The sequence below is a fragment of the Sphaeramia orbicularis genome, chromosome 11 (assembly GCF_902148855.1).
Source record: "Sphaeramia orbicularis chromosome 11, fSphaOr1.1, whole genome shotgun sequence".
Classification (NCBI taxonomy): domain Eukaryota; kingdom Metazoa; phylum Chordata; class Actinopteri; order Kurtiformes; family Apogonidae; genus Sphaeramia; species Sphaeramia orbicularis.
Genome location: NC_043967.1, coordinates 9,683,821 through 9,705,701, shown reverse-complemented (window position 1 = coordinate 9,705,701; position 21,881 = coordinate 9,683,821). Strand labels below are relative to the sequence as shown.

The 21,881-nt window shown below is 38.1% G+C and overlaps 2 protein-coding genes across 2 annotated transcripts; one reads left to right on the top strand and one right to left on the bottom strand.

The window, feature by feature from the left end:
- Positions 1-228: 228 nt before the first annotated feature.
- On the bottom strand, positions 229-8,365 carry LOC115427964 (ras-related protein Rab-5A). The gene is made up of 6 exons (XM_030146720.1): positions 8,184-8,365; positions 4,876-5,097; positions 4,580-4,731; positions 4,255-4,377; positions 3,047-3,140; positions 229-2,667 (listed from the first exon to the last, which is right to left on the bottom strand). The coding sequence occupies exons 2-6, from the start codon at positions 5,039-5,041 to the stop codon at positions 2,552-2,554; spliced, it is 651 nt and encodes a 216-aa protein (XP_030002580.1). The 5' UTR covers positions 5,042-5,097; positions 8,184-8,365; the 3' UTR covers positions 229-2,551.
- Positions 8,366-10,467: 2,102 nt separating this feature from the next.
- On the top strand, positions 10,468-21,559 carry otud6b (OTU deubiquitinase 6B). The gene is made up of 8 exons (XM_030148046.1): positions 10,468-10,736; positions 12,090-12,238; positions 12,346-12,444; positions 15,734-15,934; positions 16,225-16,345; positions 16,435-16,496; positions 17,903-18,009; positions 20,930-21,559. Exons 1-8 carry the CDS (start codon positions 10,661-10,663, stop codon positions 21,012-21,014), a joined length of 900 nt encoding a protein of 299 aa, XP_030003906.1. The 5' UTR covers positions 10,468-10,660; the 3' UTR covers positions 21,015-21,559.
- Positions 21,560-21,881: the final 322 nt, after the last annotated feature.

The window sequence follows — 21,881 nt, the reverse complement described above, 5'->3', positions numbered from 1 at the left end:
ACAAAGATGACAAAAATGAGTAAAAATACCACCAAATCCACACACAGAAACAGCATGATTACAATAATCAATGATCAAATCTTCTTCAGTATTTATTTGGTCATTACATAACAGTATTGTAAAATGCTTGCATTTAAATGTTTCCGGCTGCAATTAAGTGTTCACCGCAAAAAAATAAAATAAACCCATACAATTTACATCCCTATTATGTGTTAACTCATTTATTTATGAATCATCATTGTGTCAGCTGATAGTTGTTACACTGTTTCTACAATATTGTCACAATGTTACAGAGATGTTAAAGGGTCTAGTGGACCCCTCTGGAGCTTTTACAACCAGTGTCTCTAAGAGTTCAGGTCCACTTTAAGAGGGAGGAGTAACTGCACAGGACATCTCAGCCTGATACCACTAAAAAAAGATAAAGAATTAGTGAAATGCAAGAAAGAGATAATGTTAAAAAATAGAAACCAAAATTTTTGGACATTATTTTTTTTTCTTTTCAGAAAATGGTACAAGACAGACCACTAAATAAATGCAATTTCTTTTTTTTGTTAATATCACTACATACATTTATAAAGACCACCACTGATTATAATTTAACCATTTCTGTGAAAAAAGGAACAGCAACAAAACTCCAAACCCAGATTGTAGCTGTTTTTTGATCACTGTACAGTTTTTTTCTGATTATCTGGACAACTCCCTAGCAAGCATTAGTCCTGTCACTGGTAAATCAACAAAAGTAGACTACACGGCAACACCCTATTTACAGTATATTATTTATATATTTATATTTTTATATATATATATATTTATATCACACTGGCTGTAATTATGACAAGACATATTCATGAGCATCATTAGTGCAAGGCATGAGTAAGACAGAACTGTAAAAAGAGTTATTAACCACATGTACTGTATGTATGCATGTATATGTGTGTATTTACTTCTGTATGTGTGTGTAACATTTTAGTGAGATGGTGCAAAGGAAGAAAAAAAACACACAAGTATGTGTACAACAAAGGGGACGGAGTGGTGTAACAGACTGTGAGTGGATGCGGCTGTACAATGACGGTTAGATTCAACAGGGTACAGAGGGAAGAATCTGTGGTAAATGTGTGTGTTCATGTGCAAATGTGTGTTCAAACATACACACATGTAAATGGGCACGTGTGAGTGAATCCTGTAGATGTAATCTGTTACCAGCCAGCCCGGGCCCACTTTGTACCCCCTGACACACGACTGTGTCTAAAAGCACTTCCAAATCAGGGCAGGATGGCAAAGAATTCTAGGTGATTCTGAAGTAACCTTACATATTGCAACTCCCCCACTTGCTACTATCATCACCTCTAACCATGTGCAAACCCTGCAGCGATCCAGCAACATTAACTCAATGGAAAAGGTAGTATGCACAAACTATGTTGTCCAAAGGCAGAAACCAGGACACCCAAGTCTAACTACAAAAAAGATGGTGTGCACGAGATTTATGAAAGGACACTGGGACAAGGGATGGGGAAGTGGTGACAGGGGCAGGTGTACCTCAGAGGCCACTGCACCTTGTTATAGAGAAGGATGGGTGGAGCAGGAGGCTTTTGCTGTGCTGCACTGGTCCTTGCAGACACTAAAGTCACAGAGTTAAATACTGTGAAACATTGCACAATGCCACTAGGAAAAACTAGAAGCAGGCCTGGCCCAGGGATGGAAGGAGAATGTACACAAGTGCTACTTTGGGTTCAGTAAAGGGAGGGGGGGCATGGATAGTGATGAACAGGCAGGCAGACAGACAGAACCAGGGAGTAAGAATCTAAAGAACTAGAGTTTGCGACAATATTTCACCTTTCAGATAAAAAAGGTCCCAATGACCAGAGATAGGGAGCTCTGGGGTTCCTCTGCCTGCTCTCTGCCCTGAGCCTTTCCTCTTTCTCAGATTTACAACAAAACGCTCCTCTTCTCTTATAGACTTTTTTTCAGTGCTGCTGCACTCAAAACATAAAACAGTTTTCTTTTTTTAGGCCGTGTAAGTATACAGTTATATGTGCATTCATAATTTTGACAAAATTATAACGTACAACAATTATCAAAAACAAACAAAACTGAAGCTGGGTATCAGAAATGCAGTAGTAAAGTCTTGAGCTATCCCAGAAAAGGGAAGTGACCACTTCCTCTAAAAGAAACTCATATCTACACTTCAGAAGATGGTGGAAGGCAGGGTGCACTAATGTCTCACAAATCTGTTATCTTTAATCTATCCACAGATAGATGTAACACACTAGTTGGCAGAAAGTTTCAAAGAGAGGTTAAAAGGCTTCACCAGGTAGCAGCGGAATCACGATGGAGGAAAAGAGGCAGAGCCAGAGTTCAGGGATCAGTGTAATGGCAATGAGTTTGCAAATCAAAAAAAAAGGGGGGGCCACAGGGCATCTTTTCTTGTTTTGCACATTAGAGAATTGGAGATAAGACTACAACACATTGCATTAGTAACTGCAGTGGCATTTGGTGCATGGGCCGCATTAGTTACTGCTATACAGGATGGTTGGGGAAGGCATTCTTCATGTTAGTTACTGCAGCACGGGGCCTTGGCGGGTTGTGCAGCTTCTGTCAGGTCCACTCCCCGGTTACGCCCACTGGTTGCTCCTGCAGCCTGAGGCTCACTCTTCGGCAATCTCTTTGCTGAAGAGCAAAAACAAAACAAAGGTAATACATGAAGCTAGAAAAGCCCTCGGAGAGCGCAGAGCTCCGCCAAGGCAGATCATCCCCCATCGCCACCAAAATGTAATCATTTGTTCCTTGTGCCAGTACAAACATTTCCTGAAAATTTCATCAAAATTAGTCCATAACTTTTTGAGTTACCTTGCTGACAGACATACAGACAGACAAACCCCAATGAAAATATAACCTCTGCTGTTCCTTGGTGGAGGTAATAATCACTCAGTTCATCAAAATACATACTTCACACGATGCCGGCAGAGATCATGAGTTCAAACAGATGAATCTGGGTTACAAATAAAACATAAAAAAACATATTGTGTCAGTGTTTAGAGGCACCTACCAATAGCCATAAATATTTCATTCACATTCATAGATGTCTTGGCTGACGTCTCCATGAAAAGTAAGCTGTTGTCATCTGCGTAGGACTGGGCATCCTGTCAAGACATTGTAAAGATAATTATTTACATGTCACAAAATATTTCTACATTCATGCATTATACCACGGGAAAAAAGGCAATTAAGCAGCTCTACATAGCAATAGAGCAATCTCAAAATGGCACTGTAATATATGTTGATAATCTTATAAAGCTTTGGATATTTTTTTACTTTATACTGATATATCTAACAGCACATTATACAAAAGAGGTACATGAAAAAATGAGTAACTGCAAGTGAATGAATTTTCTATTCATTCATTCATTTTCTGAACCCGCTTTCTCCTCACTAGGGTCACAGGGGTCACTGGAGCCTATCCCAGCTACTTATGGGCGAAGGTGGGGTACACCCTGGACATGTTGCCAGTTCATCGCAGGGCCGATTAACCAATTATAAGCTATCAGTGCATGTCTTTGGGTTTCGGAGTACTCAGAGAGAACCCATGCAGACACGGGGAGAACATGTTAACTCCACACAGAAAGGTCCCACCCCCATCGACTGGTGTTGGAATTGAACCCAGCACCTTCTTACTGTGAGGCATGAGTGCTATCCACTGCACTACCAGAGTTTTTATTGTATGAGCGAATCTGAGGTATAGGTACATCCAGCATCCTGGCAGGTAAGTGTTCATTCTGAAGAATTCACATAGTTAAAAACCTGCTGAGTCTATTGTGTGTTTTAGTCTCATTTACTGATCAACAGCCTCCGTCCTGCTGTTTGAGTGGCTACTGTGACACACAGCCCTGAGAAGAGATATATTCAGTACAACTTGCATTGACTGGGAGTTGTACTCAAGCAAGCCTTGAAAGTGCAGAAACCTGCACTCAAACGGCCATAAATGTTGACCACAAATATTTTTTCCCCCTTTTTTTAAAATTAAAATAACAAAAATGCACATCCATGCACTTAAAAATGCACATCCATGTGCTTAAGTTAAGCTGATGAACACTTTAGTCTAATCAAATTATATATAGCGACAAATATCATTAGTGATCAATATGGAAAAAACTTATATTTTGTTGCTAAGCTTTAGTTTTGCATGAAAAATAAAAATATATATTTGCAAGAATGAATGAAATGGAAAAAATGGTGACAGTGTTTGCTTAGTCTGACCTGGAAGTCGACGGCCCTCTTATTGGCAAGGTCAGCCTTGTTGCCAGACAGAGCGATGACTATATTAGGACTAGCTTGTCTCTGCAGCTCTTTTACCCAATTCTTTGCTCGAGCAAAGGACTCCTGCCAACAGAAGAAACAGGGACATTTTCAGTACACTCATGCCATGCATCAAGAATGTCAACATTTCCATTAAGCCGGTGTTCAATAATTTCTCCCTGGGATTAATAAAGTATTCTGATTCTGAATATATTGCCTGTATTAACTATTACATTACAAATGAAATATGGGAAAAACTGAAGTTGTCCTGGATGGATGGACATGCCTCGTTTGTGATGTCGTAGACCACGATGGCCGCCTGTGCTCCTCTGTAATACATAGGTGCCAAACTGTGGTAACGCTCCTGACCTGCAGTGTCCCAGATCTCAAACTTTACCGTTGTGTCGTCTAGGCACACTGTCTGGGTGAGGAAGGCCGCTGAAGACAAGAGCACAAAGTTACAACTGAGACAATGTAAAGAAAGAATATTTAAGCCACACTAATAACTTTTCCAGTGCTTTGTAACATTCACACCATCAATGTATATTAATTATTTTTCTTCTCTTTGTTGTCGACACTCACCTCCTATTGTGCTCTCCTGGAATTCATGGAACTGGCCTTTAACGAAGCGGAGCACCAAGCTAGATTTTCCAACAGCTGACTCGCCCAGAAGCACCAGCTTAAACTGACAGATCTTGTTCCCGGCATTGGGTCCATTGGGTCTTGTAGCTCCTCCCCGATTGGCCATGACCTTGACAGATCACCTGGTGCCTGGTGTGCCAAACTTCACTTTCAGGACTTGTGCTGGAAGAAATACAACAGTCAAAAAACTGAATCACAGGTCACGCCACTTCTTATAACAACTGTGCAAAAAAGTAATTTAATTATACCTAATGAAGTTATCATGCACAAAGAGTCTACTCTATTGCATCTGTAACACCAACACAATGGAATTTAATATTTGCCTATCAATACAGTCACTGTAATTGGAGATGATCTCCTTTCTCCTTTATTAATATGACTGATTTTCATGTCACATTATACCTGCTCTGATTGACAATGCCAATCAAGTTAGCTGTAAACAGATCCACTTCCCCACATGGTGCATTTACAAATTATGTTAAAACTAATTCAGTGATAATAATAATAATAACAATAATGGACTATATTCATAAAGCGCTTTTCTATTTTACTCAGAGCGATTACATTGGCTCCATTATTTCTTCACTCCACATTCACACACTGGTGGTGGTCGACTACATCTGTAGCCACAGCTGCCCTGGGGCAGACTGACTGAAGCATGGCTGCCAATTCACGCCAAACGGCCCCTCTGACCACCACCAAACATTCATATGTATTCATCCACCTGTGTGAGTAGCACTGGAGGCAAAGAGGGTGAAGTGTGTTTTCCAAGGACACAATGGCACAAAGGGGCATCTGCCCCCACAATAAATATTAGACCTCTAAAAAAAACAAAAAACATAATGTTATCAAAAACTCGACAAATCTTGGAGAATCACTTCACATATTCACTGTAAGTGAGAATATAACATTGAAAGTAAAATAATTCAATTACTCCAGGGTTTCCCCTCAGTTTTCAGAGGACTTGTGTACTGTTTGAATTCTAACATTTTCTCTAAGACTTAAGTTAAGGATCAGGACTGGTAAAAAAAAAAAAAAAAATCCAATTAAAAAAAATAGAATTTCATATATATGATCTATGCTATTGACATATCTGAGTACAAAAAATATGGAAAAGCAAGCGCAAACAATAAATAATTTAAAATATATAAAATAAATAAATAAAAGAATTGATAAAGACTCCACTGCAGACCAATTACAACCATTAGATCTGAGCTCTCTAAATTGATTTTACATTAATTTGATTCAGGTGCTGGCATAAGACAGATAATGGAGGTAATTATTCACAAAATAAAATGTTAAATGTGATCAACTTTAATGCAAAAATAATTTCACTGCTTTTCACCACAAAAATACAAAGATTCTTTACATATTTATTTGTTAGATGGCTTTTAAGTCTTCAACATACAACAAAATTCAAGTGTTGTCCTAACACTACTCAATCAAAAGATTTAATCAAAAACTCAGAAACACAATAAGTAATTGAAACATAATGATCACTACGAGTTTTGTGGACTGGTAAGTTTCTCAGAGGTGGAATTACAAGCACGAAGGCACCTATGACGGGACAGTTTCAGTTTGAATTACACGATCAAAGGTGCAAAGAAAGCTCACCACAACCTCATACGAGAATAGAACACAAATGGTGCCATTACTTGTCTGTTACAACTAAGAGACCATCTGTATGGTTACATACCATGCATTTGTGCATTACTTACTAACTTGTTTAGGATTCAGCTGCTGACTAATCTGTACAGAACAGACTGGCTGTTGTTAGTAGATAGTCACAGCCTATGACCAGCTTTGCATAAGAATGTATCCTGAGAATGATCTGTGGAATCTTAGGCCTAACCAAAAAAATGACTATAATGACTTTAACTGTGCATTCCACACATCTACTGACAAATGCAAAAGGCATGTTGCCAAATTTAACAAGTAATTCCAAACAATTTAAACACAACACTCTGATTCTGTTGTTCTCTCAAAAATGTTGATTGGCCTCTTTGATAAATGTTAGATTTCAGTGTGTTGTACAAGGTTCATAATTCTAATCCAGTTCTTATTAGTTACAGGCTTCCTACTTCCTTCTAACACAGATGCCATCCTTTACTGTAGAGTATTTGTAATTTTCCCGTTGTGGGACCAATAAAGGATTATCTTACTGGGTCAGTGACTACACCGGCAGACTGCAAAATGCAAACACCGGTTTAACGGCCTGTGATGCTATGTGTGTTGGCTTCTCAACTGCTCAAGTTAAAAGAACCATTAATGCCTCATAAATCATCTGAAATAATCCCTTAACCAAATAACAATGTTAAATTTAATGCTCAATTTATGTAGTAATACAAACAGCTCTGCAAAACTGATAGTTTAAAGGATGTTATTTGCTTATAAAATGGCTTCACACGTTTGTCTAATACTTTGGATCAAGGATTTATCATTTATTAAGTCAACAAGTAAGCATAAGTGGATGCAATGACAATAGCAATAAGTGCGTGTACTTAGACTCAAGACTTGGACTGTCAACAAACACTGTGTACAATACTGCTCGAAAAATATTTGGCTTTGACTGTCATCAGTTGACAGTGAACACACATTAGCACAGCCAATCTGTTATTATTTTAGTGTGTTTGTGTGTGTGTGTGGGGGGGCGCATTTTCCACTCTGTTTACTGTCTAGCTAGTTAGCTCACTTACCCATAATGAACATAACTTTTCTTTCTAACTAGCTGTCCAGTAGCTCCTCAGCCAATCTGATCAAACCATGTTAATAAGACATTAACATGTACATTATGATGAGGAAAGGCATATAATTAGACTGAGCTATAAACAGACATGTTGTGCTTGTCGTCAAAAACATGTGATGGTCAAATGCCAAACGTTCAATCAACAAACACTATCGTTAGCCTGCCAGCACTGTTAGCATTCCACCCACTGACCTGATTCCACCCATATAACTGTTAGCTATCACAAAATCTACTGCAAGCCTGTCAGACTGCTAGACACACCAGGCATCACTAACCACCATTGCTAACCACCATTACTGTAAACGCAATGACCATCCGGACTCGGTACAACGAGACAAAGGCCTTCCTTTCTGCATTCTCTACATATCAGACATCACCGATATTAGCTAGACTCGGGTAGCGACCAAGCTAGCCCCGATGACAACTGACTAAATGTTAGCATTAGCCGAGCTAGCCATCCAGCTGGAAACCACAGCTTGTCGTTTCACGTCAAGTACGCTACCTGAGAGCCAGACGATGTTTTCAACTCTTAATACTACCGTTGTAGTATTTACATACGAAACCCGGGGAGCTTTGCTGAGGTAACGCTGGGGAAGAAAGAAAATAATTTCAACAATCCCGTCACGTCTCCTCCTTTCTTTCTTCTCGCAACTTCCCCTTAGAACCAAAACACAAACAAGCTCTTCCGCCCCTCGTGCCACGTCACAAAGTGCGTCTCCTGAAACCAGTTTAGATCCACAGAACCTCTAAAAAAAAAAAAAAAAAAAAAAAAAAAAAAAAGCACAGAACCTCTAAAAAAAAAAAAAAAAAAAAAAAAAAAAAATAGCACAGAACCTCTGGCCTGTCTGCAGCCCACTCAGTCTGATATTAAAAACACACCAGTAATGTCAAACCCAGTAGCCAAATTATTATTATTACAAAGAACTGGATAAATTCCTTGTAGGCATATTCAGTCCTTGTCTTTATTATTTGAATATAGTCTGTTTGTACTTTGTACTATAAACTATTCAGGGAGTCCTATGTTAATTTTTCAACTCATTTCAGTTAATTAAATTGTCCATATATACCTAGCGTACAGTGATGTCAGGTAATGTGGGCCCTAAGGTAAAGTGGGACAAATAAAGTTTAACATCTTCTGCTCTAAAAATAGCAGAAGCAAGACTCCAATCATGTTATAGGCTGGATATATTTAGGTTCGAAATGTACATTAAACATGAAACAGTAACTTTCATTTTTCTGAGATGAAATCAACATCCTGCAGCTGTAATGATTAAGACAGATAATTACCTGTGAGATAAGATATATTTTATTGATCTCCCAAGGGGGAAATTCAAATGTACTGCAGCACAAGACAATATGCATCAAATACAATAGAAACAAAAAAATAAAAAAATAAAAAAATAAAAAAACATACACTATATCTAAAAAATGTGTTAAAGTTTAGCATTTTATGAAAACTGCCTTTGACTGACATTGCACTCAGGTCCATTGGGACAGGAAAATAAGGACAGTGGAACATTTTTCTGATGGAAAACACAGATGTTTTTAGAAAGCTGCTATTAGAGACATTCTGATCATTTCCATCACTTGAAAGTAAGATTTTTTTTTTTTAGAAGAGTCCAGGATTAGCCATTACCCATTCCATCTCTTTTTCTTAGACCAATCAAGGTTATTGTATGATGTCAAGGACATTTGTTGTAACAAAACAGTAACATGTTAAGTGACTTGCTGTTAATAAATATAGAGTTAAGGGTATTAATTCTGTTTTTCCTATTTTACCTAAACAGACTCTTCATGTACTGTTTTACTCAGTAAAATATGTGCTCTATAGAATTATACAGTGATCCAAACAAAGAAAAAAAGTAACATTTGAGATAGTTGGATGTTTTTTTTTCTGTGATTTACCAAAAATGTCCCAAATTAGCTGACTTCACTTACTGCTAGTACTTGGCAGATACTGTAACTAATTCCTTTAACTCAAGTACCGTACAAATTTGAGGCACTCAGTTTAGCATCTCCATTCTATGCAATTTCATGTGTCAAACATTTTAGAGGTTAATGTTGTACTTTTCTTGCCTAGTGCACAATACTAGGTTTATAATATCAAGCACTATTTTGGCTGTACAGCATGGGTGTCAAACATGTGGCCTGCAGGCAAAAGCAGCCTCCCAAAGGGTCAAATCCAAAATTACACTAGAAATATTAACAGTCAAAGGTGTTAAAATTGAGTTTAGGGGCTGCATAGAACCCAGTTGGACCTCAAGTGGATTGGATGGGTAAAATAATAGCATTACAACCTATAAACAAAGACAACTTCATTTTTTTCTCTTTACTTTAGTGGAAAAAAGTTAAATTGCATGATTAAAGTGTTTATATTTACAAACTATCTTTAAAAAAAAAGTGAAAAATCCAAACAACCATGAACCACCTGACAACAACTTTAAGAAGTAACATTTTAGCTATATTATGCCTGTTACTAAATGTTTTGTGCCTTTTCAGATCCATTGTGGTCTATAAATTGTAATGTACATGTGTAAATGAGAAACTATGGCATAATATTGTAAAACTTCACTTTTCTTTTTTGCGCCAAGGAAAATAAAATTTTTGGAGTAATTGTTTATAGGTTATTATGTCAGTATTTTACTGGTTAGGCCCACTTGATATCAAATTGCTCTGTACCCTACGTGGCCCCTGGCCTAAGGGGAGTTTGCTGTAGAATAATGCGATGGTTGGCCAACAGGAGGCGATATTCAATTTTAGTTTCAGCGTAGAAGAAGAAAAAAGCTCCGCCCTACTTCCGGTCCGTTCTTCCGGATAAGGCCATGTCAGCACGTTTTATTTATTATGGAACATTTGTTTTTTATCTTTTGTCAGTGATGCGGCCATATTTGACAGAAAAGACTTCATAACATTTATTTTTGTAACGGTTGTCGGTTTCATGTTTTTTAACAAGCGGAGCAGCAGCAGTAGCATCGAGTCATGGAGGAGGGGATAGCGGAGACACCGGAGGAGCTGCTGGCCAAACAGCACCGCAAAGAGAAGAAAGACCTGCAAGGTACGTCCACTAAACTCAACCTTTACCTACCGGCCTGTGTCTGTCTGCCCATTAGCAACATGCTGTAGTGAAAACTGTCATTTCACTGGGGTAAATGAAGAAAACGGAGCAGAGCTGTGTGGGTAGCTAACTTCACTCACGCGCTGTCATTGTAGCCACACACCAGTCATGTTACATGTTGAACTGGGCTCCCGGGTGTTTGCTATGGCGATGTGGTTAGCACGATAAAAACTGTAACTTCAGTCGGCATGGATTATTTTAGGATAAATATAAAAGATTTACTTTAAAGGAGATTAATGGTCCGGAGTGAAAGCTGAATAATCTAGGTGGTTTTGTGGGATAAAAATATCCGTTTTTGTCAAATCATGACACACAGAAGTAGAAGATTATAAACAATTACAAAGGTAAAGATCAGAGAGATCAGAAGTGGTAAATTGGGAAAAAGTGAGATTAATTAATACAAAAAATCATTTAAACATCTAGCATTTTGTGTCAGAGTGCAAACAAAATCGATTAACTCAAAGTATTAAAAAGTAAATACATTTATTTTGTGACAGTCATAACAAGGACCAACAGGAAACTATGTTGATATAATATAGTCATTAAAAAATGTTTGCAGCTAGAACTATCATAATAGTTACATTTTTATCACTTGGCCATTACTATATATCTGTTCATTTGTGTTTCATCACAGATTGCCTTTAAATGTAGTAGTAATGTATTCTGGTTGATGTAGTTTTCATGTAGTACTCACATAATACAACAACTTAAAGTAGGTTTCACTCACCTTAGATAAACAGGTGAAGTTATGAATATATGGGATCACAAAATTGGTGCCATTTTTTTTGTGTGAAAGACAAAAAATTATGCAGACCTGAAAACCAGTAAACAAAGATGAAAAAATTGCTTTCTTGAAACTTTTCTATTGTCCCACAGCACGAAATGGGTGGAATTTTTTTTTTTTTTTTTGTGATTTCCTGTCGAAGCACCATCCTCTGTGTTGTGTGTAGACAAGGAGGCTTCTCATAAAATACACCCAACTAAAGTAATCTCTCTAAATAACTTGTACCAGAATCTGCATTTTGATTTTTGCTTATTTAAATGTAAGTAATTACTGTTATTCATAAGTTGTACCTAAATACATGTCATTCTTCCACACTCAACAGTATATGCATTAGACTGTTTTGCATCATAGAAACGGTCTGTAAACTCTAAGACATGCTGATGTTTTTCATATATACTTCTTTAGATTGATGATGAAGTGACTGATTATTAACTTTATCATCAGCAATTTTATCCTCTATGCTGTGTGTGTTGTAGTAATTAAAGTTTGCTGCTGTTTTTCTTTTCCAGCAAAAATCCAGAGCATGAAAAATGCAGTCCCCAAAAATGACAAGAAAAGGAGGAAACAGCTGACTGAGGAGATCACCAAGTTAGAGGCTGACCTCAACCAGAAACATGAGGAGGAGGTCAAACAGCTCAAATCTACTACAGACACAAAGGTGTGTGTGCACATGATTAAAAGGTGTCTCATATAAGAAACATGGATGTTATAGAAAATGCATGTAGCATACTACATGTCATACTGTTTTTTCCCCATTGGTACTAGGTAGAGGAGGTGATCAATGGAGTTGAGTCTCTAAAGGTGGATGGTGGAGAAGAAGAGGAGGTCAAACAACCACGGGTTACCAAGGCCCAAAAGAGACGGGTGAGTTACTGGGTCTTTTCAAATAAAACACATCACAGTCCTTACAACAACCATTTTGCTGTACTGAACTACACTATCAGTAGTACGTGATAGAAAATGAACAAATAATACCCTAATTAAAAAGAATTATATGAAATTACTATCATTAAGATTGTCCTGAATGGAACAAGGGGTGAAAATTAATTGAAATGTTATCAAAATCACAGTATGGCAGTGTACGTTTAATATCCAGATCACAGGAGCTGCAGATTTCTGATGAAGGTGTGTGTCACAGCTTCTCATTAGAATGGAAGCACTGGTGATAAAGAAATGCTGTAGCAAATTCTCCAGAGAGACGTAAGGGAACATTATGGTTTGGTCCAGACTAGGGATGTAACGATATGAAAATTTCATATCACGGTTATTGTGACCAAAATTATCGCAGTTATCATTATTATCGCGGTATTGTTGAAATGTGTTCAGAGTGTTCAAAAAGTACTTATACACACACTGAAATAATATAACCAAGTTGTATTTTGAAAAAAACTAATAAAGTAACATGCACAATGTACTTTCTGTTGCAGAAACATTCAAGTAATAACATGTAAACAACAAACATACAAATGTAATTTAAGCTGGCACCTTATGGACACAAGAGATATCTGCACCAGGGGTGGGAACTGATAGGATTTGATCAGTATCAATGCCATTATCAGTTCTGCTTATCAGTCCAATTCCTTATCAATTCTCCTATTGATTCCTGAGATTCTCCTATTGATTCCTGAGGTGTTTTCTAGTGTGAAAAAAAGTAGTTGGACAGGTCATAGTGGAGTTTGTTTGAACATTTTCCAGATCAAATCATTCACAGTGTCACACATATACACTATTGTACACACAAACAGAAAGTGAAACACAGTCATGTTTTCCTGAACTGTTTCATGAACAAATGTAAATATTCTGAAAGAATGAGGATTTTATAACATGTTAGGCTGATCTGATCCAGACTGGTCAGTGGTTCACTCCTGGTCAGTGACAGACCAATCCCAACAGTGTCATATGGTCCAGTTCCTCTGGAGGTCAGTCAGTGGATTTCCTGTTGAATGTCCTTCAGTTCATAAAGCCTCCTCTCCTTTGGTTTTTACACACATCATGTGTCTTTGTACAGTTGAAGCTCACTCATTTGGGCTCATTTGAACTGACATGAGTTTGTTCTGAGTATCTATATTCAGATGGTTTCAATGTTGGGGGAGGATCTGAATCAGTGGAGGCCGGGGAGGGGTAAACACTAGTGCAGACCGGGTCTGTCCGCTCGCTTGCTAGAACGGACAGAGTCCATGCGCGTGCTTGTTCGGACTGACCAGCAGTCGGACGGACTGGGTCCGTGCGGGAGCCCCTATCCCCGAATCTTTGGAGCTCTGTCCGTGCAGGTGCCTTCCGCCATGTTTTCAGAGGCCAAACATTACAAACTGTGCACACCCGCCTGGAGTGCCGCTGCTTCTTCAGGAAATGAACAGTACCATGAGTTTTCTAGGTGCGGTAATCAAACACAATTATCATAATTAGAATTGGAATGGTAATACTAACCGTTGGAAATTTTACCACAGTTTATCATTATACCGGTTATCGTTACATCCCTAGTCCAGACGCCAACAAAAATCAACATCATCAAAAACATCACCACTATTTTCATGTTTTTTTGATCAGTGAAAATGAAATACAAAAATGAGAATCTAACAAAATCACAACTCATCACATTATTTAACAAAAATGATTGTAATGTTTTTTGCCTGTTGTACAGGCCCATATTTTAGGAAAACATTTCAATTTGTGTTCATTTTAATAACAAGTTTTGATTCAGTTTTTGGCAACAAATTGGTTTTAGTCTGCGATAAATGATTACTACTGTTTATATTTTGAAATATTTATAGCAGTGTAATGTGAACCAAAAATGAAAATTATGCTATATGATCTAGTTTTTGATTTCAGCGTTAAAATACAAGTATCTTCATGATTTTTACATTGTCTAAAATGTATTATAGGTTTTACATGTGGAAGTTTCAGACTCACAGCATCTTCTGTTGCACTTGCTGTATGTGACACCTCATGACAGACTCAAGTTCATGCATGACAATAAATACCAGTACATAATGTACACAGATGCGTATGTTTTCTCCTTTCTCCTTATTATACTTAGTATTTGTGTAGTTATACACACATGTGGGCATACTCTCTGCCAGTCTGTCTGAAGTGTGTGTCTTTTTGTCACTGCAGCATCTTCTATTATAAGTTTGTGACAGTGTTTGGAAAGTGTTAGCTGTGTGAGTGTCAGGTTCAACTGTGTGCGAGTTGGCAGCTCTTCAAGAACACGTGGTTCATGTGGTAAAATTTAATAATATATCTGCTTTTCCTCTTTGTCTCAGACATTAGCACTGTGCAGTTGATGATATATGTAGCCATTGATATGCTATAGATCCAGAAAAATTCTGATTGCAGCTCTTCCCAAACTATCCAACCCTGACATTTTCATCTCCTTTTTATTCGTTGACAAAAAATGTCAACAGATTTTGTATTCTATCATAAAAAAAAACAATTGTTGACTCCTTTGCTTTAATCAGACAAAATGTTGCTCAGGGTTCTCATGTGTCCTGGAAAACCTGGAAAATGACTGAGCAATTTTCCAGTCATGAAAAGCATATGGAAAATGAGAAAAAAGGTTAAATGTCCTGGAAACGGTTAAGTTATCCTGGAAAATGATTTATCCTCCCCTTGCTTTGAGACCTTGTGGGCCTAAAATGAGATGGGGGGAAAAAAAAGAAAATTGTTTTTCAGGGATTTATTGAAAATATACAAATATTTTTAGTAGAAGTGCAGGAGAGAAAGTAAGAGTGAGGAGAAAGTTTAGTTGGGAATTGCCCAATTGAACATTGTAACTCCAGTTTGTCAGGCTAATGAAGTGCTACGCTGTAATCAGTGGGTGTGTTTGCATTATTCTATGATACATTTGTCATAATTATTTTTCATAGATAAATTATAGCCATAGACTGCACATCAAATGTCCGAGTAATAAACATAGAAACAATCTGGGTAAATGTAAGTCACAACTGTAGAAAAGAACACTTCCAAAGAATGAGGGGGACAGGGGAATGGATTAGTGTATAATGTGATAACTTGTCTCTGTAGTGGCTGTAAACGTCCTGGAAAAGTCCTGGAAAATAATTTCAGGGAAAGTGTGGGAACCCTGGTTGCTGTTGAAAATTATTTGTCATTGAAATTAGCACTGACTTCTATGGTTGTTGTTCCATGTTTCCAGGAAAAGAAAGCTGCCCAGGAGAAGGAGCGGGAGACCCGGATAGCAGAGGCAGAGGTGCAGAACCTGCAGGGGGTGAGACACCAGGAGGGGTTGAAACTGACCCAGAAACTGGCTCAGCAGCAGCTCCAGATCAAGGAGATCTCCTCTGATGGCCACTGCATGTACCGCGCTGTCGAGGATCAGCTGGCGCAGCGATCAGTGGTATGTACTGTTACAGCGCTGTTACCGCTGTGGAAGGAGACAGGTCTGTTCAGTGTGTAGTCTAAATTTCTAGATATGACTATAAGAGGCCTAGAGACGCTGATGCTTGTCTTATGGGAAAAATGCACAATGCTGCTTTTACTGTCTTCCCACTGTATTTATTGTGAGTGTCAACAGTATTAACACTTACAGCAAACACTGCTCTTAACACCATTGCTTATCAACAGTGCTGTTAAGCTGAGCTGCTGACAATCTTCATACGGTACATGTTCTCTTTTAATGTGTTTTAGCCTGGATTACCCATGAACGTGAAGGAACTGCGGTCCCGCACTGCCCAGCACATGAGAAGTCACGCGGATGACTTCTTACCTTTTCTCACCAACCCCAACACTGGTGACATGTACACAACAGGTACAAACACACTGCATAGAGGGATTATAAGAAACCACAAAATTAATTCCAATTACACAATATTCTTGTGATTGTGTGTTTGTTTCCAGATGAATTTGAGAAATACTGCAGTGACGTGGAGCACACAGCAGCGTGGGGGGGGCAACTCGAAGTGAGTTCAGTCTAGACTTTGACTTATTATGTGGTGTATTATAATAGTTAGTTAGTTAGTTAGCTATTTAGTTAGTCAGTTAGTTTACAGTCCCCAAATGTGGTTCAAAGTGAATCGTAATTGAATTTGCAATATAAGCAACAAAGATATCAACCATTTTAGACATCGTACATACTGTCAGTGTGAGCAGTATTAATGCGCTCATTCAGACATCTATATGTGCAATTACACACATCACAAAAAAAACTACAGGTAAATAAGTCAGCAGACACATAAGCTGTTCAAAACCAACTACTACCAACTCATTGATCAGCCTGATGACAGAGGGACTAAATGTGTTTGATTATCTGTTTGTTTATAATAGCGTCTCCCTGATGGCATTAACCTATAAAGACCCAGTGCTACTTTCGTAACAGTTCCCATATGAATTTTTCTCTATATTTAACTTTTCTTAAGTGATATATCATCATTTATTCTACTATTATGCTCTGTATTTTGCATTTTAAGTGAAAATCTGGTATTTTCTTATACTGAAGTTAATGATTATGTAGATGTTCATTAAAGCTCAGATTAGAGTTGAAGGTTATTATATCAGAAACATAGAAAACTGAAGAATAACTGACTTTTTCTTTCAAATCTATCATTAACTGAACATAAAATAAAGTGTCTCCATCACTGTCATTGATCCAACTCCATGGGTTTTACTGGTGAATCAATGTTGTGGAAGATGACAGTGTTTCCACAGTAACTACGAAGCCTCTGAACGTTCAAGGGGGTCATATCTGATGACCATGAAAAGATGACAAACTGCATTTAACACCAATTATTTACATGTATTGATAGGATTAGCGGATCAACAGGTATTAAACATTTTAGATCAGTAGATGGTTTTGGTCGCAGGTGGATTTTTGGGTCTTGATGGGTTAAAGTAAATCTCTCTTTAAGGACATGGTCTGGTTGACTTAAGATGCTTCTGGCTCTCTGGGTAACCTGCTTCTTCCACAAAGAATTCAGGTCGTTTAGTTGGACACCTACAATTTTGGAGCAGACCTTAATAATGCTGCTGAGACTGTTGTTGTCTATGACAGGCAGCCCATTATAAAGGAAAGAAGAGAAAAGGTGAAAAGACTTTCAGTAAAAGAACGATAAAAACTTAATGAAATGGGTTTCAAAACGCTGAAAGAGTTCTGTCTCTGCTGTAGGTGGGTTTGTTCACCTCTTTTGACCAGTGACTCAGGGTTTTTGTCAAACCTGAGCTGAGAATCAAACTGAGAGTCCCAAGACATTTGTACGTGTCCACAATTTGGACATCCTCATAATGAATAATGGTCGATTCAGGGTCAGACTTCTCCTTTCCTTTCTTCTCCTTACACTCTAATCATTGTTTTGTTTTGTTTTTTTCACAGCTGCGAGCTTTGACCCATGTTCTCCATTTACCAATAGCAGTGATCCAGGCCGACTCCCCAACTATCAAAATTGGAGAGGAGTATGACAGCGAACCCATCACTCTTCTGTAAGGACATGTGTCTTCATTACAGTTTACCCACTCAGTTAGAGCAGTCAAGTCTTTCTGTCCATCTGTTTGTCTGCACCTGTAACTCAAAATGTAGAGCACATTTAGAATTGAATATTTTAGATGAGGTAGGTCTTGACCATGTTTTAAAGATGGTCCAGAAGGAATCTTAACAGCAAGGAAATATGGCACTTACTGAAATTTGTGTAATTTTCTTGTAAATGAAGGCCGCTTTTTGACCTTAGTTGTCATATGAAGTGTTGTTTTTAGTGAGTTTTTGTATTCGTTTTAGTTCATTCTCAGTCTGATAAAAGAACTGACCTGTCCTGGTACTGAAATCACATCCACTCCAACACAAGCAGCAAAACTGTTGAAGACAGAATCTGAAATCCAATTCCTTATGTAAACATGATTATCTTGTTATCTTCACCCTACAGTTTAGAGATACAACAACTTTTGTATAAAAGAATGCAACAATATTAAAAGGTACTTTGAGCAGTATTTCATTATAGACAGTGTGAACACAATGGTCCTGATTTACCATACTTTCCGGGCTATAAGGCGCACCGGAATATAAGCCACACCTGACTATAAGCTGCAGGTGTCCATGTTGTGACATGAGATATTTACACAGAAAGATGGTAAACAGAAAGATTATTTAAATATTTATTTCCATACCTTCACTGCTTTTTTCCAAACAGTGCCTGTAACACGGCAGTAAAACAGCAGGAACATGGCTGGTTAAAAAAACAGAAAAGTCATTGATCTCTATCTTCATCTTCCTTCTGCTCATTGAAACCACTGCAGTCGTCTTCTTCAGTGTTGGAGTTGAACAGCCTCAGAAAGGCTCCATCACACACCTTCTGCATCTCTCCTCTATTCTTGCTCAATGGCACTTCTGTGCTGCAGCTCTATTTCCTTCTTAGACAGACACATTGATTGCTTTTAACTTAAAAGCTGCAAAATATGCATTTCTTCGTGTGTTTTCCATGATGAGGGTTTGTGCATGACACGCAAAATGATTGTTTAAAGTTAAGCTTAAAACTTCTCCTCTTCGCATCACTTCTTCCACCTGTCTGCCTCAGTTTTGCGCTTCCCGCTAGAGCGCCCCCTGGAGGCCGTTAGCCTGTATAAATCTATACTCGAGCTGCATCGCTGTATAAGCCGCAGGGTTCAAAACGAGAAAAAAGTAGCGGCTTATAGTCTGGAAAATACGGTACTAAGATCGCAAATAACGGGCACAAATTTGCTTGCACAAAAAATGTGTGTGTTATTGATTTGCCTGTCATGAGTGATTAACTAAGATTGCCTGTGCAAATGGCAACAGGTGCAAATTCTTGGAGACCGCCCTATTTAAATGAGGATTTTGTGTGTGCTACTGGTTGTCGTCATGGAGACATTTCGCTGGAAAAACTGCTCTGGGATACATCAGCACTAATGGCAACTGTGCGCTGGAATGATCCAGACACAAGGAAATGTAACATTGTGAGGAGTTTTGTCACAGAAGGTATTGCATGACTCCTCTTTGTGGCTGGCCCCAAATCATCCCCTAGTTCATCTAGAAGTTCTACAATGGCATTGTTGGGTAGCAGCGCTGGATTCATTTTAGAGGTGGGGGGGGGGTTGTTGAATTGAATGACTGTCAAGAGCACATAATTTTGTTGCACTGTAGCCTAATGTCAGTGCATATTTTTAATCACAATCATCAGGTCAAGTGGAAAAGTAGCCTTTGCAGCAAGAGTCCTGTAAAGTGTGTGGGGGGGGCATACTTCTCAATTAATATTTCTTCCATAATTCCAAAAACGTTGAGGTGACCAGAACACATTGGTTCTCTGTGTTGCCTTTGGTTGCGTCTATGCTGCTTCCTCACCACAACAACTGCAGCCAGTTTTTTGTGCTGTGCTAGTTAAAACCTGTTTTTCAGACGTGCTAAATATAGACACAAATCAGCCACCACAGTCAGTTTCAGGTTTGGTAAATCATATTATGCGTGCTAAATAAATATTTGCATTTACTCCTCCCAGTAATTTTGTGCATTCTGGCAGAAACGCCCATGTTGCATATTCATCAGGGCAAACACGCTAAACGGGTTGCACAAGCTATTTTGCCCATTTGAGAGACGCAACCCTCGGTGCGTCCTGTTAGTAGATACGCTTCAATGTGTTTTTGCATGTGCAGTCAAGTTTGCGCATGTTTTTACACACGTAAATCAGGCCCAATATGTTTCAGGTTTTGTCTGGTCGACTTAGTTTCATATAAGTATCCATATATTTCTCACACTCAGGTTGCACACACACATTGAAGAAAAAGTCAGAACAGGAGCAATTTAGAGCTAATAATGAGTGAAAATAAATAACAATGTGGTTTGAAACATGTGATGTGAAAAATGTAATCATGATTTGGTCCAAGACATAAGTGTGGTGAAACTATTTGACAAAAGTTAAAACCTCCTTCTACACTCAAAGTTATGCTTGTATTTGATAAAAACTTACAGCACAACCTATAGTGTCATATGACAACAGATGTTATAAAACAGTGTTTTCCATTAAACTCATCTGATAGACACCTTTTCATTCTCTGTGTAGGTAAAACCTTGGACTACAGAAAACCAGACAAGACTTTTATTGCAGTTTGATAGATGATCTAATCTGTACTTGCTGAAATTTAGCCTTGAACTCAGCCTGATGTGTTTATCTCTCATATGACACTTAAATATCCTCATTTAACCTTATGTAAAGGATAAATACTTTCTAAAATATTACTGTCATAAGAGCTGTAAAACCCTTTGCTTTTGCACCAGCTATGACTTATATTTATTATGCTTATGCTATGACTTGTATTATGACTCATATTTTGCCTTATCTGATTAAAGCTTTTTTTTTTTTTTCATCAGACCAATCTCCTTTTTGTTTGTTTGCAGTTATATGCGTCATGCCTACGGACTGGGAGAACACTACAACTCTGTGGAGCGGCTAAAGGACCCGGCCAACGCAGAGGACAGCTGAAACATGACTCAGTTTTCTTGTGACCACTTTGTGTGATGCAGAGAGCGTTCAGACCTCTCCAAACACGGACCTCTAAATACAGACGTATTTGGGTGTGATGTCCTTGACTGAAGACACCGTTGAGCTGACGTTATCATAGACTGATGCTGTTTTCAGATTGGGTTAACCTTGCAGAGACACTTCATTGTTAATAACTCAAAAATATTAGTGAGAAAAGTTCAATGTAATGAAATCCTTTGTTTCTGAAGACGGTTGTGTTGCCCTGATGAAATCTAGCAGAGTGAAGGGATTAATTTGTTTTCTCCTTTACTGTGGTCATTCATACTCCAAGGATCCTGACAGCCCTCTTTGGGATTTGGACTTGGGGTTTAACCTCTCCAATTCACTGTTTAATTCAGTCCATGTGGAATGGAGAGGATGTAAAAGAGCTGATTAATACTTATGTCACTCAACAAAATGTCAACAGTCATTGAGTGGATGTTGAAGCTTTTGCAGTGTTGAAGTTGTAAATCACATCAATATTACATAAACACATGCAATACTAATATGGTGTGTCATTGCTTCATAATGCATATTTCCAATAGGAAAAAACACCTTTAGATAGTACTGTGTCCTGTGTGATAGTTCAGTGTCTGGTGTTTTTAATTCAGTCTGTTAATGTCACATTGAGAAATTCTTAATAGGAGCTAAGTAAAAAAAAAAAAAATTACAACCCTGAATAAATAGTTGGTACAGTATGGAAAATGGAAGTTACATTGTAGACAACATGAGAACAATACATATGTTTTGCCTGCGTGACCCCATTGCATTAGAAAATATACATAGATTCTGGCTGTGTACATTCAGAAAAAAATGTAAACGGAAATA

What these genes read in the sequence shown, in the direction of transcription:
- otud6b (XM_030148046.1), top strand. Translation starts at nt 10,661, where the DNA reads ATGGAGGAGGGGATAGCGGAGACACCGGAGGAGCTGCTGGCCAAACAG. An exon ending in AATCTACTACAGACACAAAG is followed by an intron (nt 12,239 to 12,345) that starts GTGTGTGTGCAC and finishes CATTGGTACTAG; the next exon opens with GTAGAGGAGGTGATCAATGG. An exon ending in AGCTGGCGCAGCGATCAGTG is followed by an intron (nt 15,935 to 16,224) that starts GTATGTACTGTT and finishes AATGTGTTTTAG; the next exon opens with CCTGGATTACCCATGAACGT.
- LOC115427964 (XM_030146720.1), bottom strand. Translation starts at nt 5,041, where the DNA reads ATGGCCAATCGGGGAGGAGCTACAAGACCCAATGGACCCAATGCCGGG. An exon ending in AGAGGGCCGTCGACTTCCAG is followed by an intron (nt 3,141 to 4,254) that starts GTCAGACTAAGC and finishes ATGTCTTGACAG; the next exon opens with GATGCCCAGTCCTACGCAGA. An exon ending in TGAAATATTTATGGCTATTG is followed by an intron (nt 2,668 to 3,046) that starts GTAGGTGCCTCT and finishes TTTGCTCTTCAG; the next exon opens with CAAAGAGATTGCCGAAGAGT.